Source organism: Vigna umbellata, chromosome 10, assembly GCF_029865625.1.
Source record: "Vigna umbellata cultivar VRB3 chromosome 10, Vumbellata_1.0, whole genome shotgun sequence".
Lineage (NCBI taxonomy): Eukaryota > Viridiplantae > Streptophyta > Magnoliopsida > Fabales > Fabaceae > Vigna > Vigna umbellata.
The window spans coordinates 3,583,826-3,608,879 of record NC_142174.1 but is presented as its reverse complement, the minus strand read 5'-3'; the positions used below and the strand labels follow the sequence as shown (position 1 = coordinate 3,608,879).

The following is a 25,054-nucleotide window of genomic DNA, read 5'->3' as shown; positions in this document are numbered from 1 at the left end:
AATAATAAATAATATTAAAATATTAATGAATAGTAAATTTTTTTTACTATAAATAGCCATGGGAGGGAAGGGTATTTTGCACCAAGAGAAGAGAAATCAAGTGATAGAAAGTTAGAGAGAAATTTTTAGTTGCAAGAAGGGTAGAGGTTCTGAAAGGTTTCAGAGAAATAAATTCAGAGCAAGAGACGTCTGGAATAGAGGTAGGGGAGCTAACCTTTCTATGTTTTTTTATGATTTAATAGTTCTATGCTTTTATATTATGATTTAGTATTATTTTATTACTATTCATATTGAAATTCTGTGTGAATATGGTTAATGTTTACTGTATGTTTATCTATGTTGAAATTCGGTATAAATATTATATGCTGTCGTTTTGAATCTGTAAATAAGAAATTTGTTAAAAACTAGTTGAGGAACACTTTGGCTAAGGAAAGACTTGGTACTTAAGTTGTCCATTGTGACGCACCTCTCTTTCCTGGAAGTCTACTCGACAAGTTTTTAACTTAAATCCTATTGAACAGATTTTGTACTGTTAAATTATTATGCAATATATGTTGTTGGAATGGAAATGTCTGATTAATTCATGTTATTGTGGTAGATATGAAATTATGAATTATAATTGTGATTATTGCATTTTATTATACTGCATTTGAATTTATGCATCTGAACATGTTATGAGTAGTATGGGGAGATTTTGTAGGGTATAATGTGAGTTGAGGAATATTAGTATGGTATGAGTCTTGTGGAGAGATTAAGTAATATTATGGTATTTGTGTATATGTTGATGTTGAGGGTCCCGTAGTTGGAGGTTATCCTGATACTCTAATAATCATCTAGTCTCAAGTAGAGAGGGATGAATTATGTGGTGAGAGGAGCAGGAGGTCCTGGTCTATGTGCCGGTTTTGGACATAGTGAGGGGATTAACCTTGTGAATGGTATGAAGTATTTTGAAAGTGTATTTGTAAAAAGAAGTAGAAGTCATTACAAGTGCATAACCTCCCGTGACCGCTCATCAACGTATCATCCGGATGAGTGTCTATTGGGTATTGTGGTGTCTATTGGGTATTGTGAGACGAGTATCTAATAGGAATTGTGGTATGAGGGTGTCGAACATAATTATTATATGATGTTTATATCAAGGTAATTATACATGTTTTATAAATGATTTGTTGCATGTTAGCTCACCCTTACTTGTGTGTGCATGTGAATGCGATGATCGTATAATGCGTGATGTTATACGGGAGCAGATGAAGGAATGTCGTCTGATCCAATGCCAATGAAGAGAGAGACAGAAGAATAAGCTAGAAGAATTCGAATTATATTTATGAGTTTATAGTTGAAATCTGAGTTTAAAACATGTGTAGACATATATTATCTATGAATTTATAAGTGTGAGATTACGGGATATTACCGTAAATGTAATGTTACAATATATAAATTATGAATTATCCAGCGTGAGATATTGGGATGTTACATTAATGGTATCAGAGCGGTTCGTCCTTAAGACGACCTAAGAGTTGTGGATTAATCCTACAAACTCATATTATAAATTATAATAACAATAATTCTCTGTATGAACAGAGAGAAATGGCTCGTAGACAACCCAATCGTGAAACCCCTGAGGTACCTAGCCTTGCAAGGGCTTTAGAATCTATCGCATCCGCTCTTCAACAACAGGGAGCTGCTTTAATGCAAAGCACACAACGGCCCTACAACAGTTAGAAGCGGCCAGACTAAATTCTGAAGCAAGCCAAAGACAACATGCGGAAACCTTAAGACAACTAGCCGAGAATGGCACCCGTGTGGAAGCTCAACCTCAGAGAGTTCAGGAATGGACCTTAGAAAATTTTCTGCAACATCGTCCAGCTATTTTTAATGGGAAAACGAGTCCGGATGAGGCTGATCTCTGGATAAGGAACTTGGAAAAGATTTTTGAAGCAAAGAGGTGTCCACCCGAAACTAGGTTGGCATACTCTGAGTATCAGCTATCTGGGGAAGCAGTACACTGGTGGAACAACACAAAGCTGGTATTAGAGGAAAGTGGTGAGATTATAACTTGGGAAATTTTTAAGAGTAAATTTTACGCTGAGTACTTTCCGGACAGTGTGAGACATTTGAAAGAGGTGGAGTTCTTGCAGCTGGTGCAAGGCAACAAATCTGTAACTGAATATGCAGACAGGTTCAAACACTTGGTTCGTTTCTACACCCAACCGTCAAATGAAGAATGGAGGTGCAGGAAATTCAAAAATGGATTGAGAGCAAACATTCAACTAGCTGTGAATCCTTTAGCTATTAAGGAGTTTGCTGCTTTAGTAGAACATGCCAAAGCTGTGGAAAGGTTAATAAGTGAGGTTGAAGTTCAGAAGTTACCAAGGGTAGGAGGACCATCTGGGTCACGAGTTGAACAACATGTAAGGAATCGACCTTATGATAGACCACAACCTCAGAGGAATCCTCATCAGCAACAACACCAACAGAGAATAATCCAATGTTTCGTCTGCGGAGGACCTCATCTGAAAAGCGTCTGTCCACAAGTTAATCTGCGCAACAAATGTTTTCTTTGCGGAGCTGAAGGACATTTTGCTAGAGATTGTCCCTCTAACAGAAGAGGAACAACTCAACCTCAACAACCGCCTCAACAGGGAAGGACTGACAATAGACCACAAGCGACTGGGAGAGTCTATGCCTTAACGGGAGCAGAAGCTGCCAAATCAGGTACTCTCATCATTGGATGTTGTAATATAGCTGGTAAAGACTTGAATGTATTGTTTGATTCTGGAGCGACACACTCCTTTTTGTCTGAAACTCTTATTCAAGAGTTGAACCTACCTGTAAAAGAGCTGCAGTATGATCTTATAGTATCTACACCGGCCTCTAAATTGATAAAAACATCGAGGATGTGTCCTCAATGTCCAATCATTGTAGAAGGACGTAGGTTCAAAGTACATCTTATATCTTTACCTCTACAAGGTTTAGATGTAATCTTAGGAATGGATTGGTTATCTACCAATCGTATCCTTATAGACTGTAACAAGAAGGAGTTGATTTTCCCTGATCCTGAAGAAGCGGAGTTGTTGTCATTACAACAAGTGTTGAAGGAAGTAAAAGATGGATCTCTGTGTTTCATTATCTTGACTCATGTGGAAATTGAGAAAGATAAACAAAATCTTGATATTCCCATAGTTAATGAGTTTAGTGATGTATTCCCAGAAGAAATACCAGGATTGCCACCTCAACGAGAAGTAGAATTTTCCATCGATTTAATACCTGGAGCTGGACCCGTATCGATATCTCCATATCGGATGGCCCCAGCAGAGTTGGCAGAGCTGAAGAAGCAAATTGAAGAACTATTGGAAAAACAATTCATCCGACCAAGCGGAGCACCGGTACTGCTAGTGAAGAAGAAAGATGGGAGCTCTAGATTGTGTGTTGACTACAGGCAGTTGAACAAGCTAACCATTAAGAACAAGTATCCTTTGCCTAGGATTGACGATTTGATGGATCAGTTGCATGGAGCTCAAGTATTTTCAAAGATAGATCTAAGGTCTGGATATCATCAAATTTTGGTTAAAGCTGAAGATGTACAGAAGACTGCTTTTAGATCAAGATACGGGCATTACGAGTATGTAGTTATGCCATTCGGGGTAACTAATGCTCCAGCTTTGTTCATGGATTACATGAACAGAATCTTTCAACCCTTTTTAGATAAGTTTGTCGTAGTCTTTATAGATGACATACTTATTTATTCCAAAAGTCGAGAAGAACATGAGAGGCACCTAAGAATTGTGCTTGAGATCTTGAGAGAAAAGAAACTATATGCAAAGTTGTCAAAGTGTGAATTCTGGATACATGAGGTGCAATTCTTGGGACATGTTATATCAGCTCAAGGCATAGCAGTGGATCCAACCAAGGTGGAAGCAGTGTTACGGTGGGAGAGACCAAAGACTACGACGGAAATACGAAGCTTTGTGGGTTTAGCTGGATACTATAGAAAATTTATAGAAGGTTTTTCTAAAATAGTAGCGCCTTTAACACAGCTAACTCGCAAAGATCAACCGTTTGTTTGGACGGATAAGTGTGAGAAAAGCTTCCTGGAATTAAAGCACAGGTTGACAAGTGCACCAATATTGATTATCCCAAATCCAAGTAAGTCTTTTGAGATTTATTGTGATGCTTCACACCAGGGGTTAGGATGTGTGCTTATGCAAGAAAGGAAGGTGGTGGCTTATGCTTCAAGACAATTAAAGGTTCATGAGAAGAATTATCCTACTCATGATCTAGAATTGGCAGCAGTGGTATTTTCTCTGAAGATTTGGCGACACTATCTTTATGGTGTCCAATTTCAAGTATTCAGCGATCACAAAAGTTTGAAGTACCTATTTGACCAAAAAGAGCTAAATATGAGGCAAAGGCGGTGGATAGAGTTTTTAAAGGATTATGACTTCGAACTTTTGTACCATCCGGGAAAGGCGAATGTAGTAGCTGATGCTTTGAGTAGGAAGATGGTACATGTTTCTCATATGATGATCAAAGAATTGGAATTGGTGGAGAAATTCAGAGATCTGAAGCTACATATGGAATATGAAGTAGATTTCATTAGATGTAGTAATTTGACTATATCTAGCGACTTTCTAACTTTAATCAAAGAGAAACAATTGGTGGATCCTAACCTGAAAGAGATAGCAGAAATGATCAAAACAGAATCAACTAAAGAGTTTAGGTTAGGACCTGATGGAGTATTAAAATTTAGAAGAAGAATATGTGTACCAGACAATGCAGAAATAAAAAGATTAATCCTTGAAGAAGGACACAAGAGTCGTTTTAGCATGCATCCCGGCATGACTAAAATGTATCAAGATCTTAAGGAGTCCTTTTGGTGGCCAGGAATGAAGAAGGAAGTAGCACAGTTTGTAGCAGCTTGTTTGACTTGCCAAAAGGCAAAAGTGGAACACCAAAGGCCTGGAGGAATGCTACAACAATTAGACATACCAGAGTGGAAATGGGATAGCATTGCTATGGATTTTGTTACCCATTTACCACGAACAATGAAGGGTAATGATGCCATCTGGGTCATCATTGATCGATTGACAAAAAGTGCTCACTTCTTGGCAATAAATCTGAGAATGTCAATGACTAAGCTGGCACAATTGTACATAAAGGAAATAGTGAGATTGCACGGTATACCTTCTAGCATTGTGTCAGACAGAGACCCAAGATTTACTTCTAGATTCTGGCAAACCCTACAGGAAGCTATGGGCAGCAAATTACGAATGAGTTCCGCATATCATCCCCAAACTGATGGACAATCTGAAAGGACTATCCAGTCATTAGAAGATCTGTTAAGAACTTGTGTATTAGATCATCTTGGTAGTTGGGATGAAATACTTCCTCTTGTGGAATTTACCTATAACAACAGTTTCCAAGCAAGCATAGGTATGGCACCTTATGAGGCTCTGTACGGCCGACGATGTCAAACTCCGTTGTGCTGGTATCAAGATGGTGAATCAGTTTTAATAGGACCTGAGCTACTACAACAAACCACCAACAAAGTAAAATTGATACGGGAAAGAATGAAGGCTTCTCAGAGTAGACAAAAATCGTATGCAGATCAAAGGAGGAGACCGTTAGAGTTTGCGACTGGGGACCATGTTTTTCTGCGAGTAACTTCAACCACGGGTGTTGGAAGAGCACTTCGCTCCAGGAAACTTTCTCCTAAGTTCATTGGTCCATACCAAATTTTGAGACGAATTGGGCCAGTCGCTTACGAGATTGCGCTACCCCCTCAGTTGGCGAATCTTCATTCAGTTTTTCATGTCTCCCAACTAAGAAAGTATGTACCTGACCCTTCCCACATTATAGAAATAGAGGAGATTCAAATCCGAGAGGACCTCTCAGTAGAAGTACAACCTGTTTGTATAGAAGATACTAAAACAAAGGAACTTAGAGGAAAAACGATTAATTTAGTCAGGGTAGTTTGGGATAAAAGGACAGGTGACTCTACATGGGAATTAGAAGAAGATATGAAACAATTATACCCTCAACTATTTTCTTGAAGTATAGAATTTTCGGGGACGAAAATTTTTGTTGTTGGGGAGAATGTAAGATCCATGAAAAATAATTATAGTAAATTTTAGTATTTTATTAGTAATAATAATTTTAATGGATGGAAAAATGTAAATTTTGGATATAAAATTATAGTAATTTTAGAAGGAAAGGTTCAAATTTTTGGTAACTTATTTAGTAAATTTTTTAAATTGAATAGTAAAAAGTAAATAGTAAATAGTAAAAAGTGAATAGTAAAAATAAATTTTCAGCATTTGGATTCCTTAGCATGGAAGAAAGTAGTAGGTAGAAATTAGGATCAGATTTGGTGAGAAAAGGATTGAAATATTATTTTTAAATAATATTAAAATAATAAATAATATTAAAATATTAATGAATAGTAAATTTTTTTTACTATAAATAGCCATGGGAGGGAAGGGTATTTTGCACCAAGAGAAGAGAAATCAAGTGATAGAAAGTTAGAGAGAAATTTTTAGTTGCAAGAAGGGTAGAGGTTCTGAAAGGTTTCAGAGAAATAAATTCAGAGCAAGAGACGTCTGGAATAGAGGTAGGGGAGCTAACTTTCTATTTTTTTTATGATTTATTTCTATGCTTTTATATTATGATTTAGTATTATTTTATTACTATTCATATTGAAATTCTGTGTGAATATGTTAATGCTTACTGTATGTTTATCTATGTTGAAATTCGGTATAATATTATATGCTGTGTTTTGAATCTGTAAATAAGAAATTTGTTAAAAACTAGTTGAGGAACACTTTGGCTAAGGAAAGATTTGGTACTTAAGTTGTCCATTGTGACGCACCTCTCTTTCCTGGAAGTCTACTCGACAAGTTTTTAACTTAAATCTATTGAACAGATTTTGTACTATTAAATATTGTGCAATATATTGTTGGAATGGAAATGTCTGATAATTCATTTTTGTGGTAGATATGAATTATGAATTATAATTGTGATATTGCATTTTATTATACTGCATTTGAATTTATGCATCTGAACATGTTATGGTAGTATGGGGAGATTTTGTAGGGTATAATGTGAGTTGAGGAATATTAGTATGGTATGAGTCTTGTGGAGAGATTAATAATATTATGGTATTTGTGTATATGTTGATGTTGAGGGTCCCGTAGTTGGAGGTTATCCTGATACTCTAATAATCATCTAGTCTCAAGTAGAGAGGGATGAATTATGTGGTGAGAGGAGCAGGAGGTCCTGGTCTATGTGCCGGTTTTGGACATAGTGAGGGGATTAACCTTGTGAATGGTATGAAGTATTTTGAAAGTGTATTGTAAAAAGAAGTAGAAGTCATTACAAGTGCATAACCTCCCGTGACCGCTCATCAACGTATAATCCGGATGAGTGTCTATTGGGTATTGTGGTGTCTATTGGGTATTGTGAGACGAGTATCTAATAGGAATTGTGGTATGAGGTGTCGAACATAATTATTATATGATGTTTATATCAAGGTAATTATACATGTTTTATAAATGATTTGTTGCATGTTAGCTCACCCTACTTGTGTGTGCATGTGAATGCGATGATCGTATAATGCGTGATGTTATACGGGAGCAGATGAAGGAATGTCGTCTGATCCAATGCCAATGAAGAGAGAGACAGAAGAATAAGCTAGAAGAATTCGAATTATATTTATGAGTTTATAGTTGAAATCTGAGTTTAAAACATGTGTAGACATATATTATCTATGAATTTATAAGTGTGAGATTACGGGATATTACCGTAAATGTAATGTTACAATATATAAATTATGAATTATCCAGCGTGAGATATTGGGATGTTACAGAGCTAAACTCATCTTAACTCTAATCCTAACCCACATAAGACATGAGTCAAGTATATAATCCAGAAGTTAAAAAATTTAGTGTTACAATTACACAATTCTGTATTATTTATTTTTAACATTATTTAATAAATACGAATTTTACACACTAAAAGGCATTTCTAAATAATATATTTTATATTATGTAGTTAACTATACATTTATAAATAATATATTTAAGAATGTATAATTCAAAATATATTTTTTAATAGTACATTTTAAATTATGCAATTAAAATATTAAATATTAAAAATAAATAATATTAGAATGTTTAATTTGGAAAGTAACACAAGTTTTAACTGCACATGCAATCCCAAGTTATGTTATTTTCCCTCATATTAGTCAAAAAATAAGTTTGTTTTCAAAGAAAAAAAATGTTTAAAGTAGAAGTGTTTTATAATCTACATATAAATATAATGAATGAAAAGGTGTAAGTTAAATAATCCAAATGCAAGAAGAAACCATGGGTGCAGGAAGAAAATGTCGAATATATGCTTTACATATATTTGATCTTCCCAATATGTATAAAAATCCATGAGTTTATTATGATAAAGATATAGCTTTCGGAGTTTATATGTAATTATAAATTTCATTTCATTAATTGATCAATGCTCTTCTATCTCTTTAATGCAATCAATTGGACACATATTCCGTGATATCTATCCTTCCAAAATCTAAATTTGTGAGGTTGGAAATATAAAATCAAAACCTGTATAAAAAAGGATTGAGAAACATTTAAGTAAAAATATATTTACCTAAGGACCCAAAATGACCCAAGTAGCCCATCAATATCAAGTAACAAAACATTAATATAATCTTAAACAACACTCTAATTAACCTAAGGACAGGGTAAAGTCGAAAGTCGAGATGTGTCAGTCTGGACTAAGGTTGAATTTGACTGAGTCAACTTTAACCAAAATTTGGTCGAAATTTTGATCAAATTTTATTGAGTTTTCGAAAATTTGTTGAATTCGAAAAAGTCCACTTTATCAAAATCTGGTCAAATTTAGTTAAGTCATTTTATGCCCAAATTTGAAGATCATGATCAAAATTTAACCAAATTAAAATGAGTTGTTCTTGGGTGAAATTGACTAAGTCTTTTAATCAAAATTTGGACAAATTGGTTGAGTTTGTTCTAACCAATATTTGGATGAATTTGATCAAGTTAGTCCTAACCAAAATTTATTTTGTGAGCTAATATGATTTGGAACGAAAATTGAGATCCAACCAACTCAAGCAAAAGGTAACCTTAGGTTCATCGAGACTAATGTTTGAAAGGAATCAATATGAACCAAAGGTCAATATTGATTGATCTGATCTAGAGGTAAATCTTGACTAATTTAAGTAAAGGTTAAGACAAACTTATTTAAATTAAAATTTTAATAATCCAATATAACAATACAAGTTTTATAAAATTTAATTTCAATTACTTTTATAAGAAAATGAAAATTTGAATTTAAAGCTTAATCTAAATATTTGAATATGAATTTAAAACTTGATGTTTTGTACCTCAATTTTATAAAAAGACACTAATTCTAAGGTAAAAATAAATTTGGATCCAAAATTTAATCCTTGATCTAAATTGAATTTTTGAAAATCCAATGCTCCTCCTTATTTTTTATTGAAAACTTTGAGATGTGTGCCACGACCAATAAATTTACTGATACAATGTGGGACATACATTTACTTTACTCAAGAAAATTTTCAATTCCATTGAAATGTGAAACAGATTATCATGAAGGTATATTAATGTAGCATTGAGATGCTGAACTAGGTTACAAACCACAGTACCATTGAAAAACAGTAACCCGTGCATTAATTTATTTTTATACAGAAAAAGAACTCAAATAATTTTGGTTTAGGTTAAGTTTGATATTCTCAAAGTAAATAGTGATATTACTACACAACCAAATTTCTTCAGATTTCAGAAAAATTTAAAGCATCTGTTAGGAGGAATCAAATTAGCACTTAATACAAACCAATGCATGTCTTTGATCTGACATAGCTCTGGACACACTTCTCGTCAAATGTTTTTGTTGTTTCCAATAATACGGTCTCCATTGGAATCATGTGATTGTCACTATCTATTTTGATTAAAGTTTTACATCATTTAATACAAAACCAATGCATGTCTTTGATCTGCCACCAACCCTCACCATGTATGAAGGCTAAGAAGAGGACCACCTTAAAAAAATGTCTGTCTGACTACGAATTTTGTTTTTCTTTTTTAGATAATATAAATGAAACTAGAAACGAGACTTTAAAAAGAATATGAAATATAACTTTTCATGATAGCTGGCCGGAATAAATTTTTTTCAGAAATTAGATAAATTTTTTGAAAGAAGAGTTATAAGTAGGTACATTTTTCATTTTTGTCACTGATATTTCTTCTCTTTGATTTACTTTCACTAATGTATAACAAAACATGTCTTTGATCTTAATACACATTTGTAAAATGAAAAAAAAAAAGTTCTCAAAAGTAACGATGGATTTGAATTTTACCTCTTCATGTTTGCCATATGAAAGAATTCAACATTGTACCAATTAAAATCTCATAAATATATAAATATTTTATTTTTATATGCTCATGCATCGTTATATTGAGTAAAAATTCATCTAAAATAGATATAAAAGATAAAATAAAAATAATGGTATCTCACCAGGTCAGATTTGAACTGCTTTTGTTTACAAAGAATTTACAAACACACTATCATTCTATTGAGTTGCTTTTCTCTATAACAAGTTATTAGTTTTTGTTATTACAAAGTATTGATTTAACTAATAAGCCTATAAACAGTAATTGTTACTTTCTTCCAAAAGATCTTCTTTAACAATCTTAATTTAATTATTTCTTGAAGGGTGTAGATATGAATATCAATAGTTAATACAACATTTAATGCTCTGTATTGAGGCAATCTTGGGCTAATAACTAGTTGAAAATTTAATTATTTCTTTGAAATTTATTTTTTGTATCAGATCATTTAAGGTTTGCTTTGAAAATTTAAGTAAGTTAATATATTTTTTTAAAGTGTTGTATTTATAATTTTTTTTTCAGTCAAAGATCATATTTTAATAAATTGTTTTCAAAAGAATATTGTGTCGATAACTTACAGAGATAGAATGGTTATTGTTTAAGTTTAAAATTCCAGTGAGAGTTAATACTGATCCACAGACAGATGGATGGAAAAAACAAGTCCAAATTTGATATTTTGAGTAACTGAATTTTGAGTTGGGTTTTTACTTTTTTGTCTTTTTATTTAAAAATAAAAAATGAAGGAAAAGTTTTATGAAAATATTAAAATAAAAACAATTAGTTTGAAATATAATTTTCAAAAAAATATTTATTTATAAAATCAGTGTATAAAATAAAATAATTAAAAAAATATTTAAAGAAATTATTATATAGACATACATATATAAGTAGTTTAATTTATTTTCTATTTTTTTCTCTCTTCAATTAAATTTAAATATCACTCCTCCTATTTTAAAACAAATAGAATAAATTTCAAAGAAATTATTAATCAAAATTTTCAGAACTAATTTATTCAATTGAAAGTTATTTATAAAGTGTTTGTCACAATAACATAAATATATGATTATTTTCTGTAAGTACTCTATACTTTAACGTAAAAAGATAAATTAAAACATAATTGATATATGACATGTAACTAATGATAGTTTATTGTTTAAATTAATTTTAATTTTATAACATATATAAGTATATGATTTGTACACATATTTTCACTTAAAGACTTTATAAATCATGTAATATTTAAGTATATTATAGTATGTTAACTAGATAAATATTCAAATCAACAATAGTAATCTTACTGTTTAAAAATAAAACAAATCCTCATATTTTAATATTCAAAATTCAATTACTATATATATATATATATTACTTTAAAATAAAACAAATCTTCATATTTTTAACTTTTTTTTGCAGTTCTCATCTAAGAAATACACATTACATAAACAATAAAAAAACATGGTCACGAATAAGTTATTTCATTATTTGAAATCAATCAACAACTATATAAAGGAATAACACATAGCATGATTATAAATTCTTATGTCATGAAAGACATGATATGACATAACAAAAAATTTTCCTAACAGCAGCTGTTTAATAAAAATGGATTCAACAATAAACACAATATAGAAAGATATGTTGTGCACGCAAAAATGCATATTATTGCACATAGTAATATTTTACTTACATAAAAGTCACACTTTGTCGATTTTAAATGATAGAAAATTAACACGGATTTAGACTAAATGAATATTTCTTCAATAATCATGAATGATTGGTAAAATACTCTTCATGCGACAATTGTTATTTTTAAAAGAATTACTTGATCCAAATTTCTATTAAAATAAAATAATATCTATGAAAAAAAAATTATAGTCCCTATAATATCAGAAAAATGAGTTACAATATTTAAGACATAGAAATTGTAGGATTCTGATGTGTTCCTATAAAAAAATGAAATAAAATAAATTTTAATGTTGAAATGTGAAATGAATGTACTAATGTAGCAAAAGCCAGTGCATTCATTTCACATTTCAATTTCAAGAGTGGCTTCTGTAAAACACCTTTGCTTCTTATTCATAATTGTGACTATTTTTAAGAAATAATTTATAATTTATAAACTAATATCTAAATTAGTTATCTTTAACTAATTATCTTTATTTTTAAAATTAGTTGCTATTTAAAGATTTTTTTAATGTTTTATAATAGATATTATAAACACTAAGTTATTTTTTATAGAAGTTTAGATAATTAATTAATTCATTAATAATAATAATAATATCATATTATTTTAATTAAGCTGATCATAGTTTTTTCTATCATTATATATATTTCATTATGTTAATGAATATTCAATTTAGTATGAAACATTTATTTGAGTGATAATTTTTTTATTGAGTAAAATTTCATTTCATTTATATCAATTTTATAACGTTGTTATATATTATGATGCAAATTGTTCAAAATTATAATTTTATATCTATTTTAATGTTTTAAATGATGAGAGATCTTTTATAACCACATAATTAAAACAGTGGGACCCTCATCATCTATATAAAGTTAACATAAAACCCTAAAACTCATACGCTCTCTTTTGTCTTCCTTCTCTTTCTATACTGCCGCCGAAAACACCATACGTCTTTTCTTTCTTTGCTGCCGAAGCTTTTCAATGGGTAAGTCTTTATAGGATTTTATATTTTATAAACATATGCAACTTCAATTTCTTACTTGAAAAACTTGTATATTTTGTATAGTTGATCTTATAAACTGTTGCAGAAATATCTTATTCACAAATTATATTTCTATTATTAGATCTTCTAACCATATGATTTTGCAAACAGGTAAGAAGAGATCCAACAAATGCATGCATAAAAAATACATGGGTGTTGCTGCTAATCAAATAAACGATCTCATCTTTCACAGCAAAAACATTACAGTATCAACAGGTTAGCATATAAAAACTACTGCAACAGATAAATGCAGCTGAGATCACCTATGTTTTAGAGCATGCAATGTTTGGTACAGTAAAAAAATAATAAATTAAATTAGTTAAATATTTATCAATAAATTCTACTAATAATAACTAAATAATATAGGACAATATTACAAACAAATTTTGTTACTGCATCTCTTGAGAAATTTGATATGAAAAAAAATGAGTACTGCTATACCTAAACTGGAGGTAAATCGGTTATTGTTGTATGATCTTTTCAAAGCAGCAGCCTATTTGTTTTTTGTTTTTCTCATGTAAATTTTCATCCATGAAAATATATAGAAAACCCGTGTCGGGCATTTATTTATTTTTTCTTTTTATTATGTGTGTTGATGATATATACTTTTATAAATGAGTTTATTATAAGGAGATGTAAATGTTATAATTTTATAAATGTTATAATTTTATAAATGTTATAATTTTATAAATGTTACAATTTTATAAATGTTACAATTTTATAAATGATATATATATATATAACAAAACGCAAAAATATAAGAAGCATTTATCAAATGTATATTTTTTGTTGTGAAACTTAATAATGAGAAATATCATTTCCATTTTATAGGTTTCTCAACGTTGAGAGAGGAGCAACGGTGACATGTGGAGAAACTTTCTTTCTTCAAAATAAATCTTAAGAATATGTTCCCCTAAATAACTTTGTGGAGATTATTTTCAATTTTAAAAACGAAAAACTCCACAGAGTTTATACCAATTAATTAAATCATTCTAAATATAGTAGGATATTATGAATTTTAAATATTAAATCATGTTAAATTAACTGTTATACTAAGTATCTCCATATGAAGATATTCTCCATCTGAAGAAGAAGCTCGGAAGAAGAAGCATGAAAGAAGATGCATGTGATGTTAAGAGGATCTTCCCACTACAAAGTTTCTGAATATTATTTTTATTTTCAATTTTGAAAGACAAAAACTTCGTGTATTTTAGAGCATATACAAAATTAATTAAATTAAGCTTAGTATTGAATGATATTATGACTTTTATATATTTTTTGTTAAATGTGTTTCCTCTTCAATAAATAGCAATTAATATTTTAATGTAAACAATGTATCATATGTTGTCTAAGGGAAATAATTGACACAATATATTGTAACTCATTCATTGCTATGATTATTGGTTTTGTCGATATGGGAACGTACAGGGAAATCTAGATCCGGGAAATTTCTCCCAATAGTATATTGGTTGCCGTTAAACTCCTGTACTTAAGAACTAATTACTAGAAATGCTAGGAATTGTATGAACTCATAATTAAGGATAGGCCTTCTTGCAAGGTGATTTAGAGAGTGACATTAGCATTGATGAAAAGAATGATGAATTCCTAAAGTATATGAGAGTGGATAAGATGAAATTGATAACCCCAACAACATACTCATCCATCTAATTCATTGAAGTGTTTGTATTTTATTCTCTCCATTGATCAAATTCATGCATACATATTTAATTACTGTCTTTTGCATTTAAACCTAAAGTCAATTTGTTCTTAAGTCTTAAATAATCAACAAATCATATAGCTAAACTAGGCCGTGAGTCCTTTGGGAAAACGATACTTGGTCTTACCTTGTTTTATTACTTGATACGATTTGGTCACACTTGCCGATTGTTAAACAAGTTTGTGGCGCCGTTTTTCGGTGTTCATTAATTTGTCATTAGTAGCATAGTTTCCCACTATGTTATCCCATTACCAAAGTAATATTCTTCTTCGTTGCAGCGACAAAATCAATTTAAGCACTACATCTTCACTTTGTTAACTCACTAACTTGAACCATATGCATTTCTTGACCCCCTAGCCTGTAATCATACTTTGATCTGTATCCTCCTCGACTTAAGATCACTAGCTTGATCAATACCAAAGCAACTTATGATACATCTCAAACTAGGATTGTCTAAACTGCCCTTTCTCAACCATTTTGAGAAACCCACTAGTTATAATATTTCAACTATACTAATGAAATTTCTTTACAACTTCACTTTAGGCACCCCGGTCTTCATATTCTTCAACCAACTATTACTCAAATCTTATCAAACCAAGAACTTGAATCTCTTCTTTGTTCAAACCATATGTTAACACTTCCTTATCTCAAGATTGACACTATACTCAAAACCATATCTCAATTCATCCCCTTCGTCCACTAACCCGCTCTCTTTTTTCATTGTCCATTTGTGCTCTCTCACTTCAAGGTTGGCATTGCTACTTCAAACTGTAGGCTCACTTGTCTTCTCTGCCTCATATCTATTTCTTCCATTCCTAAAATCACATCTGATTCTTGAAGATCACCAAACACTCTTAACTTATTCTCATATACCAACACCAATATTGTTTTAAAGAAACTCATCCCTCACAAACCACCAACCCATGATTAAGAAAGTTCTTCATACACACCACTTTCTGATAAGAACATGCCCACCATCATCTGCTGCACTACTCTGATTCACATACTTCCTTATTCATCATCCTACTGAAAATAACTCATTCTTCATGTCAACTGCAACCCAAAAACAATCACCCTTGAAGAACCTTCTTCAAAATAACTATGATCTTGCTAAAACCCTAAGAACTATTCTCTTTCACGATAACCTCGTTGTCTTGTTTCCTAAACACTATTCCTAATCCCTGAAAAACGTACATTCCAAAAGTCGTTCCTAGTTGCCCAAACTTACACTAAACGATTTCCAATCGATCATCTACTTTTCTTCGGAGATCTATCAAACTTGTAGTTTTTTTTTCAACGATTACACTAGGTCCAAACCATTACTTCTTCAACCAAACCATTGCCTGCTTATTTTACTCCACATCCTCCACAGAAATAATCCAAAAAGGAATTGATACCCTTAACTTTGCTTCAAACACCAAGCAAAAACCCTTTATGCCACAAAGACCTGATCTTCTCTTCTTCACATATCCATGTTAACTTTTTTTTATTCTAACAACCCTTTTTCTTCACTTTCTTACTTGATTCACAACTGAGGTATAACCATTGACCCTCCTTTTTGAAACACGAAGCTTCTCTTGAAGACCATAAACCACCAGAGAACAATTTGAAAACCACGAAACCTCACTAGTGATCACACCTAAACTTATGAAAGAACAACATCATTTCTTCTTCACTTGCATTTAACATACATCCTGGATTCCCATAACACTTGTTCCCATCTTTCGCTCAAGTACACTTGATGCACCACCATCACCAAGAAACCACTTCACATAAACTTCAAACTTGAGCCCTTTGATTGACTCCAAAAACGCCACATCACTTAGAATTCTTCATGTACTCATTGATGAGTCAATATTTTCTTGACTTTACCTAGTTTATTGTGCTAGAATTAATCAGGAATTGTGCTTATGTAACATCCCAAATTCTCACATTGGATAATTCATAATTTATATATTGTAACATTACATTTACGGTAACATCCCGTAATCTCACCCTTTAAAATTTCCTAGTTGATATAAGTCTATACATGTAAAAATGTTCTAATTATAGTTCTTCTACTTCTCCCTTCCTTGGCACTGAGTGAGGCAACATTCCTTCATCTGCTCCCGTATAACGAATTATACGATCATCGCACATACCCAAACAAAACAAACACAAACAAGTAGGGTGAGCTAACATGCAACAAATCATTTATAAAACATATATACTTACCTTGATATAAACATCATATAATAATTATGTTCGACACTCTCATACCACAATTCCTATTAGACACTCGTCTCACAATACCCAATAGACACCACAATACCCAATAGACACTCATCCGGATGATACGTTGATGAGCGGTCACGGGAAGTTATGCACTTGTAATGACTTCTACTTCTTCTTTTTTTTAATATACTTTCAAAATACTTCATACCATTTACAAGGTTAATCCCCTCACTATGTCCAAAACCGGCACATAGACCAGGACCTCCTGCTCCTCTCACCACATAATTCATCCCTCTCTACTTGAGACTAGATGATTATTAGAGTATCAGGATAACCTCCAACTACGGGACCCTCAACATCAACATATACACAAATACCATAACATTTATTTAATCTCTCCACAAGACTCATACCATACTAATATTCCTCAACTCACATTATACCCTTACAAAATCTCCCCATACTACCCATAACATGTTCAGATGCATAAATTCAAATGCAGTATAATAAAATGCAATTATCACAATTATAATTCATAATTCCATATCTACCACAAAAATGAATTCATCAGACATTTCCATTCCAACAAGATATATTGCACAATATTTTAATAGTACAAAATCTGTTCAATAAGATTTAAGTTAAAAACTTGTCGAGTAGACTTCCAGGAAAGAGAGGTGCGTCACAATGGACAACTTAAGTACCAAATCTTTCCTTAGCCAAAGTGTTCCTCAACTAGTTTTTAACAAATTTCTTATTTACAGATTCAAAACAACAGCATATAATATTAACACCGAATTTCAATATAGATAAACATACAGTAAGCATTAACAGTATTCATACATAATTTCAAGATATGAATAGTAATAAAAACAATACTAAGTCATAATATAAAAGCATAGAAATACTAAATCATAATATAAAAGCATAGAAAAGTTAGCTCCCCTACCTCTATTCCAGACGTCTCTTGCTCTGAATTTATTTCTCTGAAACCTTTCAGAACCTCTACCCTTCTTGCAACTAAAAATTTCTCTCTAACTTTCTATCACTTGATTTCTCTTCTCTTGGTGCAAAATAATCTTCCCTCCCATGGTTATTTATAGTAAAAAAAATTTACTATTCATTATATTTTAATATTATTTATTATTTTAATATTATTTAAAAATAATATTTCAATCATTTTCTCACCAAATCTGATCCTAATTTCTACCTACTACTTTCTTCCATGCTAAGAAATCCAAATGCTGAAAATTTATTTTTACTATTCACTTTTTACTATTTACTATTTACTATTTACTTTTTACTATTCAATTTAAAAAAATTTACTAAATAAGTTACCAAAAATTTGAACCTCTCCTTCTAAAATTACTATAATTTTATATCCAAAATTTACATTTTTCCATCCATTAAAATTATTATTACTAATAAAATACTAAAATTTACTATAATTATTTTTCATGGATCTTACATTCTCCCCAACAACAAAAATTTTCGTCCCCGAAAATTCTATACTTCAAGAAAATAGTTGAGGGTATAATTGTTTCATATCTTCTTCTAATTCCCATGTAGAGTCACCTGTCCTTTTATCCCAAACTACCCTGACTAAATTAATCGTTTTTCCTCTAAGTTCCTTTGTTTTAGTATCTTCTATACAAACAGGTTGTACTTCTACTGAGAGGTCCTCTCGGATTTGAATCTCCTCTATTTCTATAATGTGGGAAGGGTCAGGTACATACTTTCTTAGTTGGGAGACATGAAAAACTGAATGAAGATTCGCCAACTGAGGGGGTAGCGCAATCTCGTAAGCGACTGGCCCAATTCGTCTCAAAATTTGGTATGGACCAATGAACTTAGGAGAAAGTTTCCTGGAGCGAAGTGCTCTTCCAACACCCGTGGTTGAAGTTACTCGCAGAAAAACATGGTCCCCAGTCGCAAACTCTAACGGTCTCCTCCTTTGATCTGCATACGATTTTTGTCTACTCTGAGAAGCCTTCATTCTTTCCCGTATCAATTTTACTTTGTTGGTGGTTTGTTGTAGTAGCTCAGGTCCTATTAAAACTGATTCACCATCTTGATACCAGCACAACGGAGTTTGACATCGTCGGCCGTACAGAGCCTCATAAGGTGCCATACCTATGCTTGCTTGGAAACTGTTGTTATAGGTAAATTCCACAAGAGGAAGTATTTCATCCCAACTACCAAGATGATCTAATACACAAGTTCTTAACAGATCTTCTAATGACTGGATAGTCCTTTCAGATTGTCCATCAGTTTGGGGATGATACGCGGAACTCATTCGTAATTTGCTGCCCATAGCTTCCTGTAGGGTTTGCCAGAATCTAGAAGTAAATCTTGGGTCTCTGTCTGACACAATGCTAGAAGGTATACCGTGCAATCTCACTATTTCCTTTATGTACAATTGTGCCAGCTTAGTCATTGACATTCTCAGATTTATTGCCAAGAAGTGAGCACTTTTTGTCAATCGATCAATGATGACCCAGATGGCATCATTACCCTTCATTGTTCGTGGTAAATGGGTAACAAAATCCATAGCAATGCTATCCCATTTCCACTCTGGTATGTCTAATTGTTGTAGCATTCCTCCAGGCCTTTGGTGTTCCACTTTTGCCTTTTGACAAGTCAAACAAGCTGCTACAAACTGTGCTACTTCCTTCTTCATTCCTGGCCACCAAAAGGACTCCTTAAGATCTTGATACATTTTAGTCATGCCGGGATGCATGCTAAAACGACTCTTGTGTCCTTCTTCAAGGATTAATCTTTTTATTTCTGCATTGTCTGGTACACATATTCTTCTTCTAAATTTTAATACTCCATCAGGTCCTAACCTAAACTCTTTAGTTGATTCTGTTTTGATCATTTCTGCTATCTCTTTCAGGTTAGGATCCACCAATTGTTTCTCTTTGATTAAAGTTAGAAAGTCGCTAGATATAGTCAAATTACTACATCTAATGAAATCTACTTCATATTCCATATGTAGCTTCAGATCTCTGAATTTCTCCACCAATTCCAATTCTTTGATCATCATATGAGAAACATGTACCATCTTCCTACTCAAAGCATCAGCTACTACATTCGCCTTTCCCGGATGGTACAAAAGTTCGAAGTCATAATCCTTTAAAAACTCTATCCACCGCCTTTGCCTCATATTTAGCTCTTTTTGGTCAAATAGGTACTTCAAACTTTTGTGATCGCTGAATACTTGAAATTGGACACCATAAAGATAGTGTCGCCAAATCTTCAAAGAAAATACCACTGCTGCCAATTCTAGATCATGAGTAGGATAATTCTTCTCATGAACCTTTAATTGTCTTGAAGCATAAGCCACCACCTTCCTTTCTTGCATAAGCACACATCCTAACCCCTGGTGTGAAGCATCACAATAAATCTCAAAAGACTTACTTGGATTTGGGATAATCAATATTGGTGCACTTGTCAACCTGTGCTTTAATTCCAGGAAGCTTTTCTCACACTTATCCGTCCAAACAAACGGTTGATCTTTGCGAGTTAGCTGTGTTAAAGGCGCTACTATTTTAGAAAAACCTTCTATAAATTTTCTATAGTATCCAGCTAAACCCACAAAGCTTCGTATTTCCGTCGTAGTCTTTGGTCTCTCCCACCGTAACACTGCTTCCACCTTGGTTGGATCCACTGCTATGCCTTGAGCTGATATAACATGTCCCAAGAATTGCACCTCATGTATCCAGAATTCACACTTTGACAACTTTGCATATAGTTTCTTTTCTCTCAAGATCTCAAGCACAATTCTTAGGTGCCTCTCATGTTCTTCTCGACTTTTGGAATAAATAAGTATGTCATCTATAAAGACTACGACAAACTTATCTAAAAAGGGTTGAAAGATTCTGTTCATGTAATCCATGAACAAAGCTGGAGCATTAGTTACCCCGAATGGCATAACTACATACTCGTAATGCCCGTATCTTGATCTAAAAGCAGTCTTCTGTACATCTTCAGCTTTAACCAAAATTTGATGATATCCAGACCTTAGATCTATCTTTGAAAATACTTGAGCTCCATGCAACTGATCCATCAAATCGTCAATCCTAGGCAAAGGATACTTGTTCTTAATGGTTAGCTTGTTCAACTGCCTGTAGTCAACACACAATCTAGAGCTCCCATCTTTCTTCTTCACTAGCAGTACGGTGCTCCCCATGGTGATACGCTTGGTCGGATGAATTGTTTTTCCAATAGTTCTTCAATTTGCTTCTTCAGCTCTGCCAACTCTGCTGGGGCCATCCGATATGGAGATATCGATACGGGTCCAGCTCCAGGTATTAAATCGATGGAAAATTCTACTTCTCGTTGAGGTGGCAATCCTGGTATTTCTTCTGGGAATACATCACTAAACTCATTAACTATGGGAATATCAAGATTTTGTTTATCTTTCTCAATTTCCACATGAGTCAAGATAATGAAACACAGAGATCCATCTTTTACTTCCTTCAACACTTGTTGTAATGACAACAACTCCGCTTCTTCAGGATCAGGGAAAATCAACTCCTTCTTGTTACAGTCTATAAGGATACGATTGGTAGATAACCAATCCATTCCTAAGATTACATCTAAACCTTGTAGAGGTAAAGATATAAGATGTACTTTGAACCTACGTCCTTCTACAATGATTGGACATTGAGGACACATCCTCGATGTTTTTATCAATTTAGAGGCCGGTGTAGATACTATAAGATCATACTGCAGCTCTTTTACAGGTAGGTTCAACTCTTGAATAAGAGTTTCAGACAAAAAGGAGTGTGTCGCTCCAGAATCAAACAATACATTCAAGTCTTTACCAGCTATATTACAACATCCAATGATGAGAGTACCTGATTTGGCAGCTTCTGCTCCCGTTAAGGCATAGACTCTCCCAGTCGCTTGTGGTCTATTGTCAGTCCTTCCCTGTTGAGGCGGTTGTTGAGGTTGAGTTGTTCCTCTTCTGTTAGAGGGACAATCTCTAGCAAAATGTCCTTCAGCTCCGCAAAGAAAACATTTGTTGCGCAGATTAACTTGTGGACAGACGCTTTTCAGATGAGGTCCTCCGCAGACGAAACATTGGATTATTCTCTGTTGGTGTTGTTGCTGATGAGGATTCCTCTGAGGTTGTGGTCTATCATAAGGTCGATTCCTTACATGTTGTTCAACTCGTGACCCAGATGGTCCTCCTACCCTTGGTAACTTCTGAACTTCAACCTCACTTATTAACCTTTCCACAGCTTTGGCATGTTCTACTAAAGCAGCAAACTCCTTAATAGCTAAAGGATTCACAGCTAGTTGAATGTTTGCTCTCAATCCATTTTTGAATTTCCTGCACCTCCATTCTTCATTTGACGGTTGGGTGTAGAAACGAACCAAGTGTTTGAACCTGTCTGCATATTCAGCTACGGATTTGTTGCCTTGTACCAGCTGCAAGAACTCCACCTCTTTCAAATGTCTCACACTGTCCGGAAAGTACTCAGCGTAAAATTTACTCTTAAAAATTTCCCAAGTTATAATCTCACCACTTTCCTCTAATACCAGCTTTGTGTTGTTCCACCAGTGTACTGCTTCCCCAGATAGCTGATACTCAGAGTATGCCAACCTAGTTTCGGGTGGACACCTCTTTGCTTCAAAAATCTTTTCCAAGTTCCTTATCCAGAGATCAGCCTCGTCCGGGCTCGTTTTCCCATTAAAAATAGCTGGACGATGTTGCAGAAAATTTTCTAAGGTCCATTCCTGAACTCTCTGAGGTTGAGCTTCCACACGGGTGCCATTCTCGGCTAGTTGTCTTAAGGTTTCCGCATGTTGTCTTTGGCTTGCTTCAGAATTTAGTCTGGCCGCTTCTAACTGTTGTAGGGCCGTTGTGTGTTGTTGCATTAAAGCAGCTCCCTGTTGTTGAAGAGCGGATGCGATAGATTCTAAAGCCCTTGCAAGGCTAGGTACCTCAGGGGTTTCACGATTGGGTTGTCTACGAGCCATTTCTCTCTGTTCATACAGAGAATTATTGTTATTATAATTTATAATATGAGTTTGTAGGATTAATCCACAACTCTTAGGTCGTCTTAAGGACGAACCGCTCTGATACCATTAATGTAACATCCCAAATTCTCACATTGGATAATTCATAATTTATATATTGTAACATTACATTTACGGTAACATCCCGTAATCTCACCCTTTAAAATTTCCTAGTTGATATAAGTCTATACATGTAAAAATGTTCTAATTATAGTTCTTCTACTTCTCCCTTCCTTGGCACTGAGTGAGGCAACATTCCTTCATCTGCTCCCGTATAACGAATTATACGATCATCGCACATACCCAAACAAAACAAACACAAACAAGTAGGGTGAGCTAACATGCAACAAATCATTTATAAAACATATATACTTACCTTGATATAAACATCATATAATAATTATGTTCGACACTCTCATACCACAATTCCTATTAGACACTCGTCTCACAATACCCAATAGACACCACAATACCCAATAGACACTCATCCGGATGATACGTTGATGAGCGGTCACGGGAAGTTATGCACTTGTAATGACTTCTACTTCTTCTTTTTTTTAATATACTTTCAAAATACTTCATACCATTTACAAGGTTAATCCCCTCACTATGTCCAAAACCGGCACATAGACCAGGACCTCCTGCTCCTCTCACCACATAATTCATCCCTCTCTACTTGAGACTAGATGATTATTAGAGTATCAGGATAACCTCCAACTACGGGACCCTCAACATCAACATATACACAAATACCATAACATTTATTTAATCTCTCCACAAGACTCATACCATACTAATATTCCTCAACTCACATTATACCCTTACAAAATCTCCCCATACTACCCATAACATGTTCAGATGCATAAATTCAAATGCAGTATAATAAAATGCAATTATCACAATTATAATTCATAATTCCATATCTACCACAAAAATGAATTCATCAGACATTTCCATTCCAACAAGATATATTGCACAATATTTTAATAGTACAAAATCTGTTCAATAAGATTTAAGTTAAAAACTTGTCGAGTAGACTTCCAGGAAAGAGAGGTGCGTCACAATGGACAACTTAAGTACCAAATCTTTCCTTAGCCAAAGTGTTCCTCAACTAGTTTTTAACAAATTTCTTATTTACAGATTCAAAACAACAGCATATAATATTAACACCGAATTTCAATATAGATAAACATACAGTAAGCATTAACAGTATTCATACATAATTTCAAGATATGAATAGTAATAAAACAATACTAAGTCATAATATAAAAGCATAGAAATACTAAATCATAATATAAAAGCATAGAAAAGTTAGCTCCCCTACCTCTATTCCAGACGTCTCTTGCTCTGAATTTATTTCTCTGAAACCTTTCAGAACCTCTACCCTTCTTGCAACTAAAAATTTCTCTCTAACTTTCTATCACTTGATTTCTCTTCTCTTGGTGCAAAATAATCTTCCCTCCCATGGTTATTTATAGTAAAAAAAATTTACTATTCATTAATATTTTAATATTATTTATTATTTTAATATTATTTAAAAATAATATTTCAATCATTTTCTCACCAAATCTGATCCTAATTTCTACCTACTACTTTCTTCCATGCTAAGAAATCCAAATGCTGAAAATTTATTTTTACTATTCACTTTTTACTATTTACTATTTACTATTTACTTTTTACTATTCAATTTAAAAAAATTTACTAAATAAGTTACCAAAAATTTGAACCTCTCCTTCTAAAATTACTATAATTTTATATCCAAAATTTACATTTTTCCATCCATTAAAATTATTATTACTAATAAAATACTAAAATTTACTATAATTATTTTTCATGGATCTTACAGCTTAAATGTCCGGTATTTTTCCATTTTTACTAATTCTTCTTAATTTGAAAATAAATTTTTTATTTTAACTAATTTGAATTATCTG

The 25,054-nt window shown here is 32.8% G+C and overlaps 3 protein-coding genes across 3 annotated transcripts; 1 reads left to right on the top strand and 2 right to left on the bottom strand.

The window, feature by feature from the left end:
* Positions 1–1,587: 1,587 nt before the first annotated feature.
* Positions 1,588–3,652, top strand: LOC148191670 (uncharacterized). The gene is made up of 3 exons (XM_088100652.1): positions 1,588–1,623; positions 1,719–3,544; positions 3,631–3,652. Exons 1-3 carry the CDS (start codon positions 1,588–1,590, stop codon positions 3,650–3,652), a joined length of 1,884 nt encoding a protein of 627 aa, XP_087956778.1.
* A 14,954-nt stretch (positions 3,653–18,606) lies between these two features.
* LOC148191669 (uncharacterized) lies at positions 18,607–19,104 on the bottom strand. Its single transcript, XM_088099939.1, has one exon. The coding sequence runs from the start codon at positions 19,087–19,089 to the stop codon at positions 18,607–18,609; it is 483 nt and encodes a 160-aa protein (XP_087956065.1). The 5' UTR covers positions 19,090–19,104.
* A 2,159-nt stretch (positions 19,105–21,263) lies between these two features.
* Positions 21,264–23,084, bottom strand: LOC148191668 (uncharacterized). Its single transcript, XM_088100650.1, has one exon. It carries the CDS (start codon positions 23,082–23,084, stop codon positions 21,264–21,266), a length of 1,821 nt encoding a protein of 606 aa, XP_087956776.1.
* Between the last annotated feature and the right edge of the window lie 1,970 nt (positions 23,085–25,054).

Bases quoted from the DNA above. Each gene is read 5' to 3' on its own strand.
- LOC148191670 (XM_088100652.1), top strand. From the start codon at position 1,588: ATGGCTCGTAGACAACCCAATCGTGAAACCCCTGAG. The intron at 1,624-1,718 runs GTACCTAGCCTT...GCCCTACAACAG, and splicing joins CCAATCGTGAAACCCCTGAG to TTAGAAGCGGCCAGACTAAA. The intron at 3,545-3,630 runs GTCTGGATATCA...ACGAGTATGTAG, and splicing joins TTTTCAAAGATAGATCTAAG to TTATGCCATTCGGGGTAACT.
- LOC148191669 (XM_088099939.1), bottom strand. From the start codon at position 19,089: ATGAAGGCTTCTCAGAGTAGACAAAAATCGTATGCAGATCAAAGGAGG.
- LOC148191668 (XM_088100650.1), bottom strand. From the start codon at position 23,084: ATGGCTCGTAGACAACCCAATCGTGAAACCCCTGAGGTACCTAGCCTT.